General features: G+C 43.4%; 1 protein-coding gene across 1 annotated transcript in view; it reads right to left on the bottom strand.

Annotated features, from left to right (window-relative positions):
- Positions 1 to 12,390, bottom strand: part of TPO (thyroid peroxidase) — a 123,678-nt gene that overhangs the window by 78,202 nt on the left and 33,086 nt on the right. Inside the window, exon 5 of the mRNA XM_053286033.1 lies at positions 5,311 to 5,826. Coding sequence (XP_053142008.1) covers positions 5,311 to 5,826 — 516 coding nt within the window. The remainder of the gene's footprint in view (positions 1 to 5,310; positions 5,827 to 12,390) is intronic.

Below are 12,390 nucleotides of genomic sequence, written 5' to 3' on the forward strand. Positions count from 1 at the left end.
TCAGGACAGCCTCTCCTGGCGAGTTCTGTCCCGTCCTGTGAGATCTTCTCAGGTTGCCCTCCTTTCGGTCCCTGGTCTCAGAGAGGTCCGTATTACTAGGGCCCATGGAAGGGCTTTCTCTGTTGCCGCCCCTTCACTTTGGAATCCCCCCCCCCAATTCGGTCTTCCTCCTCCCTTTCAGCCTTTAAGATCTTATTGAAGACTTTTCTTTTCTGCCAGGCATTTGCCCTTTAAACCTCCTTCCCTCCCTCCCTCTCTCTTTAAATCCCAGATGCTGTTCTTGCCTCTAGACCTCCCTGAATCTTTGGCTGCGCCTGTATGAATCTGTGCGGACCCACAGATCAGCTTAACAAGTCTTAACGTGTTTTTGAGTTGACAGCTAAATAAGAATTAGAAAAGGTAGGATTTGTAGCTGTTTTAGACATATTGCTAGAGTGTTTCTTCTGGATCCATTACTAGCTTAAAATAGGCACTGAATTAGATTATGAAGTTGTTCACCTATGCAGCAAAAGCTGGGCTTTTGCAGCCAAGCCTGGTCTTTGCTAAGCGTGCAATCTGCTGGGAGCAGCAGCATGGTGGCAAACCCTGTAGGAAGCCCTGATGTCAACAAGGGTTAAGGGCACAAGTGTGCTCTTAATCCTTGCTAACTGATAGTGTGTCAGTGCCATGCAGCTCTGCGTGGCACCTACAGATGAGTAGCCTCCCGGCCTGTGTTGGGAGGCTACCCATAATGCACTACACACTCACACGGTGGATTGAGGGAGTCCCACAGACCTCCTGGCCCACACACCTCCATGATGCCGGGAACAGTCAGCAGTCGCCTGGGTGGGCAATTTGCCACCCAGCAATGTCAGGGAGATCGTCTGCAGGGGAGGTAAACATTTCCAGGCTTCCTCTCCTCGCTCCTTTTGAGCCCTTTCTCCTGATCATGATTTTGAAAAGATTTTTAAAATCTTTTGATTAAGAAGAATAGAATATGAATCAAAGTACATATTGTGATCCTAGGAATAGTACATGCTGGTATGTTCCATTAAAATCAACACAATTTATCTCCATGAACTGGGGAACAAGATCTTAGCCGAATAGCTTAATATTGTTGAAAAAGAAAACTGGACCAACTTAGTATTGCGTAAGTACCTTGCACATTTTAGCATGTAATGATTGCTTGTGATAAATAATGTAAAAATATTAAAAGTTGAATATCCAACATAGGTGATTCAATCTAAAAACAGAGAAGTGACCAGCATGGAAAGATGTATACATGAAAATCAAATTGCAAGTTATTGATATCTGCTGGTCAGTATTGATATCTGCTCACAGAAGGAGGCTCCTAAGAGATTGCCTTGCTAAATGCAATCTGTACATGCAAAAAGTTTGTTGCACAATATACGGGCGGGGGGTGGGGTGGTGGCGATGCTTTGTGAGATACTTGCGCTCCAAGCATGAGTAATTTGTAGCAAGTAGAGAGGCAGGGTTGAAAGGAGATATGAGAGGTACACACAGATCTCCCATTCCTCCAAGCATCCTATCTTACTGGCTGCATGTGATTTTTAGATGTGATATTAGATTTTTTAGATATTTAGATATTTCCCCCTTTCTTCCCAAGATAACTTCCCTTTATGAAGTTAAGGGCTTTACAGGCAGACATTTATACTGTTTTATTTATTTATTTATTTCATTTCATTTCATTTCATTTCATTTCATTTCCCTCTCTTCCTCCAAGGAGCCCAGAGCAGTGTACTACATACTTATCTTTCTCCTCACAACAACCCTGTGAACTAAGTTAGGCTGAGAGAGAAGTGACTGGCCCAGAGTCACCCAGCACATATCATAGCTGAATGGGGATTTGAACTTGGGTCTTCCCAGTCCTAGTCTAGCACTCTAACCACTATACCACACTGTCTCCTAAATTAACCTCAATCCAAGACTAGGTTTTTCCTAAATTTTTTTGAGATTAGAAATCAGGAGGCCATCTTAAATTAAGAATCCTGTTCCTTTCAAGTGAATGCAAGTATAACCTGCATTTAACCTCTACTTTTTAAGTGGGTCATCTTAAATTCAGAGTCATCTTCGTTTTGGGTAAATACGGTACATAATACATCTAAAATGTCTTTTTAAAGCTGCTTAGTTATTTGCATACGACATTTAATTTTTCAAAGGGTGCCAAACATCCACACAATAAACACAATAAAATTGAATTTTAAAGATAAATTCAATCCCCCCCCCCAAAGAAAAGAATAGAAAAAAGACACACATGGCACCTGATGCAAGAAGTGCCTGTGCAGGGGGGGGGGGAGAAAAATAAAAAATATAGACTCAAAGACTGAATAAGCTAAGAATCCTTTTAATATAGTCAGAACTGTGTAGAGTGAATACATTAAAGGGGAAAGGGTTCCAGATTGCTTGGAGAAAGCCTAACCTTGTTGTATACATGGAAGTGATGTACTTGTTGCTAGGGATGTGCGAAACGTTTCGGATACAAAACGTTTTGTACCCAAAACAGCCTGTTTCGGGTGTTTTGTAGACAAAACAAAACACCCATTTTCCAGATCCAAAAGTTTTGTATACAAAACAAAACGTCCCCGTTTTGGCTACAAAACATTTTGTTGTTTCGGACCTCCATTTTGTGTTTGACATCTCTTTGAATTTCCCACCCTTCCAGCCTTCTGATCGGTGACCTAAATCATGGGCTGACCTGCTGACAATTCCCTCCTTGTTCCGCATTGGCTCTTTTGCTTCTTCCCACTTTTTACTGACCCCACATTGGCCGGGGAAGGGTTGCTAACCCATGGGGTGCTGGGTTCTGCTGTTTCTGTGGTTCTGAGTGTAGATTCTCTGGTAGCATATGAGAGTGGATTCTTGTTTTTCACTGAAAATCTCATATGCTATCAGAGAATCTACAATGAACACCTCAGAAACAACAAAACCTAGCACCCCACGGGCTTGTGGGTAGGGGGGTGGTTGGCACCCCATGTGCACTACACAACCCCTCACTCTGGGAAACCCCAGTGCCCCCCAAGTGGAATTATGGGGCTGCTGAAACCTAAAACTCCATTATTCCCTATGGGAGAAATCTCAGACACGTAAACTTCATCAAATCACAACAAATCAGCCCTTTGCCCGATTTCTTTGAAATAATTCTGGAAGTTTCCTTGCCCCCATTGGGCACTACCACCCACCACACTCCGCTCTGGGTCATCCCTTTCCCCTTGATTTGAAGTGATACATTTTCTGGAATCTCCATTATTCCCTATGGGAAAATTCTTAAAGATGTGTAAACTTAAAAAATTCACGAAAAATCAGCCCTTTGCCTAATTCCTTTGAAATTTGGCTGCTAGCTTCCACCCATTGGACGCTACCACCACCACCCACTCTTTTTGCCCTGGGACCCTTTTTAAAAATCCAAATCGATTCGGATTCGGATTTGGAAAATTCGGCTACAAAACAAAACAGGGCTGATTCGGATTCAGAAAATTCGGGCACAAAACAAAATGGGTGTGTTTCGATTCGGATACAAATCGAAACAAGAAAATTCCAAAATGCACATCCCTACTTGTTGCATCTACACATATTATTTGTCCATGAATGCATGGAATCCAGAATGAGTTTAACAGGAATAATCTTACTTCCCTTTCACTCTACACAGTATTCAGCATTAGAAAAGGCTCAAGAAAACAAAACCTAGGCAAATTCAGAATATCGACAGAGTTACATGTCATGACTAATATCCAGACAAAATTAGTTGTGACTGAGTCCCATTGAAATTAATGGTACTTAAAGTTAATCATGACTAATTGCCTCACTGATTTCAGTTATGTTTATTCATGACTAACTAGTCTGGATGTTGCCAGAACAACTTATACCAAACCCCAAAGATGAAAACAGGCGTTTGGTGCTCTGTTTTACATGAGGGTGAGTCAATAAATAAGGTGATTTTCTTTTCTTTTCAAGGACATATGTACCCATTATATACAAATTAACTACATACCCTGATTACTGCATGTCTCATAGAGGCGATTCTCACGGCCGCAGGAAAGCAAGCTAAGGGAGCCCAGCCCACTTTCTTGCGGTTGTGTGCTGCAATGGGAGCTGTGTGGCTCCTGGCAGCAAACCGTACCCAAGTACCACCTGCTTAGCGGAGCAAGCGCTCTGCTAACTCTGTTTCCCTGATAATGAGATGCTGTGGCGCGGCTCCACACCACGGCAACTCACGTGGAGACCCCCGACCAGGAGGCTACAGCAAGCCTCTCAGCCTTGGGGGGTCTCCCTAGAATGCCCCGTGAACTCACACAGGGTATTCTGGGACTTCTGGGGGACAGGTGGCCCCCGATCTCCACTGCCCCTACTGGCTCCGTGATGGAACTGGTAATCGTGTGGGCAGGCAGTCTGGCCACCCAGGGTGAGCTCCCTGCTCAGTTAGGCTCTACACATGGAACATGTGTAGAGCCTCATAGTTTCCCTATAAAATTGGCAATATTATCACTGACAGTTTTCAAAATGGTGCCCCCTCATTCAGATTGCACTTCAGCTGAGCAGCAACTTGTCATTTAATATTTATTTTCAGTTAATGTTAAACCAAGTGTAATTTACTGTAGAAGTGCACAATATTGAGACAATTGTTTGCCATGAAAAATGTGTACAAGTGGCGTGAACTGTTCAGAGACAGTTATACAGTGTAGTGGATGGACACTGGCCTCGTAGAGTGCTCAGTGCATAATTGACTACGCTCTTTACAAAATCCTTTCTCTCTGATGATATCAAAAGGCTTGTCAGTTGCTGGAATAAATGTGTCAGAATAGGAGGCAGTTACATTGAAAACTTGTGTATGCTCATGTTGCTGGAACAAGCAGTTTTGATGCTATACTTAAATCCACCTTATTGACTCCGCCCTGTATAGTGGGCAATTCTTTTGAAGCAACTTCTTATTTTGTATTTTCCTGATACAAGCCCTTATCAAATGATATGTGCGTGAATGTTCATCAAATGGGGGCTAGAATTGTGCATGCTAACCTTAAACTATTTATATTGATGTGCAAAGGCTTTGTATGCACAATCTGGGACCCTGCTGCTTGCAGAGTTTCTGCATATGATACATAAACACGGATTGCTCAGACATGCCTATGTGCACCCAATTTGCATGCATGGAGGCTGTTGACAAGGTCCAGTGAAGCATTTGTAAACAGAGGCAGGATCAGCAGGTACAATCCTGAGCACCCTACATGTTTGCTCTATATGCCATTTGTCTGAAAACATCTATATTGAATAAAGATACATTTTGAACAAGCAATTATATATAAGCAAATCCTTTACCTGATGCAAAGCACCAACAATCTTGTGAGCTTCTTGATAAATTGTTTCAGAACTCCATTGAGGATTTAGCTTCTTCAGGGCTTTTGCCAGGCGATTGTGCTCTCTCAACCACAGTGTATGTATAGCAGCCAAGGAAATCACTTCACTAGATCTACTGTCCCCAGCCATAAAGCATTCAATCCTTTCTTCTTTGTCTGCTTTAGGATCTTGAGCACAAGGTGAAGGGACTTGAGCCACAAAGGGAAGGTATTCCCGGCCATTGTCAAAGTATTGTACATTTATTCTCAGAAGACCTTCTTCACTTGTCATATTCCTCAGTTTGTTCTCCGCTGCTGGTGTGCTACCATAAACTGTGGAAGCATCGAGGAAGGAAGTTAGGCTATTAATCTGTTGCCTTGGGTATAGGGCTGGTTGGTTTCCTAGGAGAACAGCCTGGTTTCCAGTGGCACATGCAGGAGCTGAACGGTAAAAAGGCATGCACTCCATGTTCAAGGAAAACGTATCATTGGCAAAAACCTATGGATTAAATTAAACATTGTTAACTAGGGAACAAAATATATGTGCTGTGTTATTATAGGTGGAGCACATTTATTAACTTCTAATAATAAATCATGTATAAAATCCCATTTGACCCCTTCCAAATCCCCCTTCTCCAGAACATATTTGTAGTACAGGAGACCCTCTTTATTCTTGGGGTTCCCTTCTTGCCTACAACTGTGAGTATGGAAACCGTGAATTTAAAAACTTACTCATATAGTAATCCAGGCATTAGGTTCCTGCCCCCCACCCCAAATGGGCCAAAACAACCAGGGGAGCAGGTTAGAAAAGAACAATAATGCACTGTACCTTGCTTTCCAGGTCTCCAGCAATGCCCCCCCAACCTTCCTATTTTTCATGTCAAATCCCATTTTAAAAAAGAAAGAAACAAAGCCACAAAAGGGCTCTGTGCTGCCTCCGGACTTGAAATTACATCAGAAGTCACTTCTGGTGGCCCAGGAACCATTGAGAGGCAAAACAACCCATTTTACTACCCAATAGATAAGGTAACTAGGTCCCTAAGACCCAACTAGAGTTATGTAGAACTGTGATCTGCAAATCGACAGATTGCGAGAGCCTCCTGTATTCATACCATTGGTTGTGGGACTCAAAGGCTCTTCAGAAACTTCAGCTGGTTCAGAATGCAATGGCAATGGGTCATGACTTGTACAAGATCCATAGAACATATTATACTAGATCTTTTCAGCTGCACTGGTTACCAGCTTGTTAGGGTTTATTCTAATGTGCAGCTGGAATCATTTTGTGCAGTGGTGGAAAATTTGTGCAGTGGGTGAACTCAGTTTTTGTGCAGTGGGAAATATGGGGGTTTAATAAGAAACAGAGTTATAGAAATAGGTGAGGAAATAGAAAGAAATAGAAAATTAAGATATTATTGTTTCCTTTCAATCTTCATAATGTTTTATCAATAGTATATTATTGGGACCAATTACTTGACTGGTCAAAAGCATGTATTCATTCATTGAATTCTAAATAGAAACAACTTAGCTGTGAATGATGAGTCAGTAGGTGGTGCATGAAGTATATCAGCTAGCAAAGCTGCTATAAGTGGTGATGCATTGCTGGATGGTAGAAGCCAGCACTGCAGAAGGTCTGGTTTTGTACCAGCAATCTTGGACAGGGGCGGAGTCACCATTGGGCAAACGGGTTCAAAGAATCCAGCCACCATCAATCGTAGGCTGCAAGCACAGCCCCAGACATGCCCTCCCCGTGTCTGATGTGAGACACAGGAGCAGGCTGCGAAATCGGCCCAGGCTGCGTTGGGCTGATCTCCTTGGGAGACCACATCCCCCATTCTGACATGGGGGCATGGCTAGGACTTCCAGACACAATAAAGGTCAGTTATATCGATTGATATGAATATGTTTGTTCATTTCCAGAGAGCATTGTCAATAAGACAGGAAATTCTTCTTATATTGTGGGAGATCAGTCCAGTGGTGGCATTAAGGCTGGACTTTCAGGCGCAAGTCCAGAATCCCCATAGACCTTCACCCTATCCCTAGTGTACGGGGGAGCTCCCGGCTTGTCTCTGGAGGAGCGTGGAGAACACCTGAAAAAGTCCTCACACTGAGATACAGGGTGGATTTCTTTCTTCCCTGCTCCCCCTTCTTGCTGGAGAATCTGTTCAGGCTTTAAGGTGGCAGCCAGCAGTTCAGCTCAGATGAGCGGCAGGTCAGAAGCTGTGCTAGTTTCTCACCCTGCAGCCAGTCTGAACTACAGCTCCTAGACTCCCTTTTGGTGCCTCGAAGGACTGGGCTCCCTAAAGGTTGCTGCAGCACTTCCTTATCTCTGTGGCTGCAAGATACAGTTTAGGACATGCATCCAGGCTGAGGTGGTCGTCGCTGAAAGCAATGGAAGATTTATGCTAAGCCACAACTTTGTGTAGCTGGCCAGACAATCCCTTCTTCACTCTCACCTTATTTATCTATTGTTATCTTATTCATCTTGCTTATTTTTCTGTGTAAACTGCTGTGAGAACTTTTATTGATAAGAGGGCCCCCTTTAAGGTTATTCGGTCCAGAGTCTGAAATTGCCTAGCTGCATTGCTAGATGTGTCTCCCTCTGTTTTGTTTGATAGTCTGTACAGTTGTCTGCATTCCCCTGCCTCAACTCAACTCAAAGGTTTTCTTCCTTGTGGTAAAATGTATGGCTTCTGAAAGGTTCTCCATCAATTCCTGGTGGATTTATTTCCAAATGTTTACCATGTGAGATGAAAATTCGATCTCTGTGTGTTCAAGCCAGACCTGCTCTCCTTGTTGCGTGGCCTGTTCAACAGGGTTGCAGCTAAAGTTGATTAAGGGGAGAAACAGCCATGCCGGTTTTTTTTAATCAATCATCTTGTCATGAGCTTTTATTCTGTGACAGCTTCAGGAACTATTATTTTTACCATATAGAACTTCCAACATATTTGAAGAAATATGAAATTTGAAGAAAGGCGGGATATAAATTCTTTTTAATAAATATTCGGATGCAAGCCTTGTTGAATTGAATGTGGCTGAACTATTAGGGTTGCTTCTTATGAAGTTATTTGGTATTTGGGTACAGATCCCTATTACCTTATATTTCCTGAATTGCAAACTCCTAGAGCTCATTTTATAGCATTATGCAAACTTATTTTTGTTTTTGAGTATTGCAGTGGCAAACCAATGAAGAGATAGCAGAAGCAGCCAAACAGGATTTTGTGCAGAGATTAAGGCAGGATGCCAAACCTCTAATAGTCAGATTCCTTTAGTCAGATTCCTCCTGCAGCAGTTCTTCCCAGTCCCTCACTGGGCCTAGGCCTACTCAGTGCTCAAGCATCTCATCAGACTAAGGGAGACCTGCAGGGACAAGCAAGAATCAATCAGCTTACTAACTGATCAAGCTCTGTCTCCCAAAGACTGATGCTCCCTTCACAAGCTCCAGGTCACCAAGTGGACACCATCATCCAACAAATGTCCACTAGCCTCATAACCCCTGAGCATGACACTCCCCTTCAGGAATGCCCAACCCAGCTAAATACAGACCTACAATCCTATTTTTCCCTCTCAGTTCCCCCTCTTAAAAACAAAACAAAACAAAACAAAAACACCTCTAGAAAGACCTCCAAAGAGGGTAAACACACACCCTGTCAAGAGCCAATCAGAGCAGAGGTGAAAAAATTCCTCCTGGACCTCTTAAAGGGACACTGGCCACAAGCCTGGGATGCTTTCTACAACACATTGTGAGCTACTTTGCACGCTCACGGCGTGCACATGTCCTTAGCATGTGCACTTGAGCCTGTGGACAAATTATGGTCTGAAGCAGCCCGCTATCTCTTTAGAAACTCCTTTTGCAGTATTAAAAAAAATAATTTTATATCTTCGTAAGCCTCCTTGAGCTTGACTGAAATTTATTGCCATTTGAAAGATCTAAATATGCTACTGCCTGCCACAGCCCCTCCCTGCTGCCACAGTGCCCCATAGCAAGCAAAAGCTGCTAGGCAGAATGCTGTGTCAATCAGGCCTGCACAACTTTGGACCTCCTACAGATGTTGGACAACAACTCTCATCGTCCCTATTTGCCACTGGGGTGCTGAGAGTTGTAGTCAACAAAGCTGGCGGGTCAAAGTTATGCAGCCCTGCTGTTATTGCTGGTGCACGAAGGGACGAGGGCCCAGAGAAGGTTACTTTGCAGAGGAACCACTAACACCTGTTTGGATAAGAACATAAGAACAGACCTGCTGGATCAGGCCCATGGCCCATTAGTCCAGCATCCTGTTTCAAACAGTGGCCCACCAGATGCCACTGGAAGCCTACAGCCAGGAGTTGAGGGCATGCCCTCTCTCCTGCTGTTACTCCCCTGAAACTGGTACTAAGAGGCATCCTGCCTTTGAGACTGGAGATGGCCTAAAGCCCTCCAACTAGTAGCCAATAATAGACCTCTCCTCCATGAAGTTATCCAAACCCCTCTTAAAGCCATCCAGTTTGTGGGCTGTCACCACATCTTGTGGCAGGGAATTCCACAAGTTGATTATGCGTTGTGTGAAAAAGTACTTCTGTTTGTTGGTCCTAGATTTCCTGGCAATCAATTTCATGGGATGACCCCTGGTTCTAGTGTTGTGTGAGAGGGAGAAGAATTTCTCTCTATCCACTTTCTCCACACCATGCATGATTTTATAGACCTCTATCATGTCTCCCTGCAGTCATCTTTTTCCTAAACTAAATATCCCCAGGTGCTGTAGCCTTGCCTCATAAGATGCCTATCGCTTCCAGTTTTTCTGACATGCCTATAAGAAAATTTGGCCTTTGAGGACATATTTTTGTTTAAAGAGTAGTAATACAGCTCCTAGTTTGGACTGTGTGTGTCAGTAAAAGTGGATTCTCCATTCCTCACCACCCATTTCCGACATCGGCAATCCCTTCCCTCACCACCCATGGGAGAAGTTCTGATTGGGACTACAATCCTCAGATGCCTGCACATTTTCCCTTCAGACCTCCGGGCTTCCCATGTTGTCCAGCATCATTCCCTGCCCATCCCCAAGCTCCTAAGAAACACCGTGCTGCCCAGTCACCCCTGCACCAGCGCTGGGCAGGCAATTAAAGGGTCTCCACTAGGGATGTGCTCGAAGCATTTCAGCGCCTCTACTTTGAGGCGTCTAAACACTTTGACCTGCCCCAACCGAATCATTTTGGTGGGAATGAGCAGCTCACATTAACAGGAGGAAGGCAGGTCTTACCTGCCCCCCATTGCTCCTCTGCCCCCCCCCCACTTCCCCAGTACAGCGCTGTTTGTATGAAGCAGCCAGGCTCTCTGTTTGGGAAAGCCACATTGCCTGGCTGCATCTTGCTTGGGAACAAGAAGTTCCCTCTTCCCAGCAGCCTGTGGGCAATGCTTGGAAGGAAATGAGCATGTGCACATCTGAGCATGTGCGGACGCCATCTTGAGTGTCAGTGTGGTGTTGCTGATGGGGGCAGTGGAGGAGCAACAGAGGGGCAGGTAAGACCACTCTCTGCCCCACCTCACCGGATGTGCATGAAATGTTTCATACACATCCCTAGTCCCCACCACCAGTGCACTACCCGGGGTGCACGCTCCTCTATCTGATGCCTCCTGGTGGTGGGCAAAGGGATTTCTGATATGGAAATCCACTTTTACTGACATGCACAGCCCTATTCCCATTATAATAAAGCATGGAGTGTCATGATAATAAATATGTCCAGGATTCAGTAGCCCTATAGTCCCCAATGAAAAGTCTTTCTACAAATGTACTTTTGAATTAGAAAGAATATTCAAAACTTTAGAAAGAGGATGTTTCTCTGCCATTGATTTTTTAATATTGTTAAGGAGGTGCAGGTACTTTCAGTATAATTGCTAAAATAACCCCAGAAGGGAACCCTCTGCAGTCATTTAATAAAAAGAAAGCATTCACTTTGTAGAGAAGGCTGACCTAATCACCTTCTCTTGTTTTCTGCTCAGAGTTGGATTTTTTTTTTAAGCACACATTCTAGCAGTCATGGAGAGATCCACATATTAATCTTGCTGCTATCAAACAATACAAAACTTCAACCTTCCTTTTTATTTCCTTTTAAAAGAAATATTCTTAAACAAAAATGGACAAATGTATGTTGATGCCAGTAGAAACAGACCAAGAAAAATACCATAATTGGGAGAAATGTCAGAAGTAGGAAGGAAACGAGGTTTAAATGAGATAATGAGGGCTGAAGGTAAACTTACAATGGAGCTTTAAAATCTGACTCAGTGGGATTTCCCCCTGCATTTATTCAATAGCCCACCTTTCCACCCTCTAAAACTCATTGAAAACTCATTACTGTGGAGAATGCTTTCAAGTAGGCTATTATGTTAAATACTGGCTTTATCTTCTAAGCTGATTAAAACTTGTTTGATTAATAAATGATCCCAGCTCATTAGTTCAGTGGAAACAGTTCCAAGGAGTACTCCTTTATTTTGACAATAAATTTTTCACTGCTTAATCGTGGACTGTTGTGTGATCAAGTGTTTTTACTGCTTGAGGTTTCCTATTCTCATGTTTGCTTCCTTTATTAATTTTGTTGTTCTGATGAATTTATTTTCACATTCAAGGGATAACATAGGCCCTTGTAAATTAAGAAACTTCAGATAGTGTAAAATGTGGCAACCAGACTGTTATCTGAAGCCACCCACAATGGATATATTGCATCAAATGTAATGACATTGCACTGGTTGGTTATTACTTATTAAATTTATATAGCACCTGACTCCAAAGGATCTAGGATTATCTGTTTCCAGGTCCAATTCAAGGTGCTGGTTATTATCTGTAAAGCCCTAAAAGACTTGGGACCCAGGTACCTTAAGGATTGGCTGTTCCTACCCACCTGACTAGTCAGCTGGGATAGTTCTGCTCTGCATGCCAACACTTTCTGAACCTAGTATGGAGCATGCAGGGCAGGGCCTTCTCAGCAATTGCCCCCAGGTTCTGGAAATTGGTAAGTTCAACCCTAAACTTTACTCCCAATCTTTTGGAGACCACTGAAGACTGTCCTTTCCATTCAGGCCTTTGGTCAGTGA

Source organism: Hemicordylus capensis, chromosome 1, assembly GCF_027244095.1.
Source record: "Hemicordylus capensis ecotype Gifberg chromosome 1, rHemCap1.1.pri, whole genome shotgun sequence".
Taxonomy (NCBI): domain Eukaryota; kingdom Metazoa; phylum Chordata; class Lepidosauria; order Squamata; family Cordylidae; genus Hemicordylus; species Hemicordylus capensis.